This window comes from Brassica oleracea, chromosome C4, assembly GCF_000695525.1.
Source record: "Brassica oleracea var. oleracea cultivar TO1000 chromosome C4, BOL, whole genome shotgun sequence".
NCBI lineage: Eukaryota > Viridiplantae > Streptophyta > Magnoliopsida > Brassicales > Brassicaceae > Brassica > Brassica oleracea.
Genome location: NC_027751.1, coordinates 20,031,531 through 20,032,269, shown reverse-complemented (window position 1 = coordinate 20,032,269; position 739 = coordinate 20,031,531). Strand labels below are relative to the sequence as shown.

The 739-nt window shown below is 46.0% G+C and overlaps 1 protein-coding gene across 1 annotated transcript in view; it reads left to right on the top strand.

Moving 5' to 3' along the window:
* The window catches only part of LOC106338338, a 7,393-nt gene that overhangs the window by 2,499 nt on the left and 4,155 nt on the right, over positions 1-739 (top strand). Inside the window, exon 3 of the mRNA XM_013777342.1 lies at positions 167-670. Coding sequence (XP_013632796.1) covers positions 167-670 — 504 coding nt within the window. The remainder of the gene's footprint in view (positions 1-166; positions 671-739) is intronic.

Here is a 739-nt window from a genome sequence, read left to right as displayed (position 1 = left end):
ATGGCCAAACGGAGAGAACCATTCGGACCATCGAGGACATGCTTCAGATGTGTATTCTCGATTGGGCAGGAACTTGGGAGAAGCATTTACCATTGGTCGAGTTCTCGTATAACAACAGTCATCATTCGAGCATATGGATGTCACCTTATGAAGCGTTATACTGAAGGCCATGCAAAACACCTATGTGTTGGACGGAAGTGGGCGAAAGGAGAATGTTTGGGTCACCTATCGTTCAGGAGACCATGATTAAGTTGGAGACCATTCAGGCCAACATGAAGAAGGCTCAGGACCGTCAGAATAAGTACGCAGACCAGTCAAGAAGAGAGGTAAGTTTCGAGATAGGAGATTGGGTCTATTTGAAGGTTACTGCACAGAAAGGGAAGGACAGATTTGGCAAGGTCGGGAAACTTGCGGTCAGGTTCATTGATCCGTACAAGATCATCGGGAAAGTTGGTGAGGTAGCTTACCGTTTGGATCTGCCAGCGGATATGCATCTACATCCTGTATTTCATGTTTCCATGCTTCGAAAACATATACGGGATCCAAGTATTGCTGAACCCGAGAGACTAGAGGAGTTGAGGACAAACCTTACGTATCTGGAAGGACCAATCAGATTGGGAGAACGGCGTATTCGGAAGCTGAAGAATCGTGAGATTGCTCAAGTACAAGTGTTCAGGGGAAGACAAAACAGGATTCATGTTACTTGGGATAATGAAGCGCGATTTAAAACCGATCACCC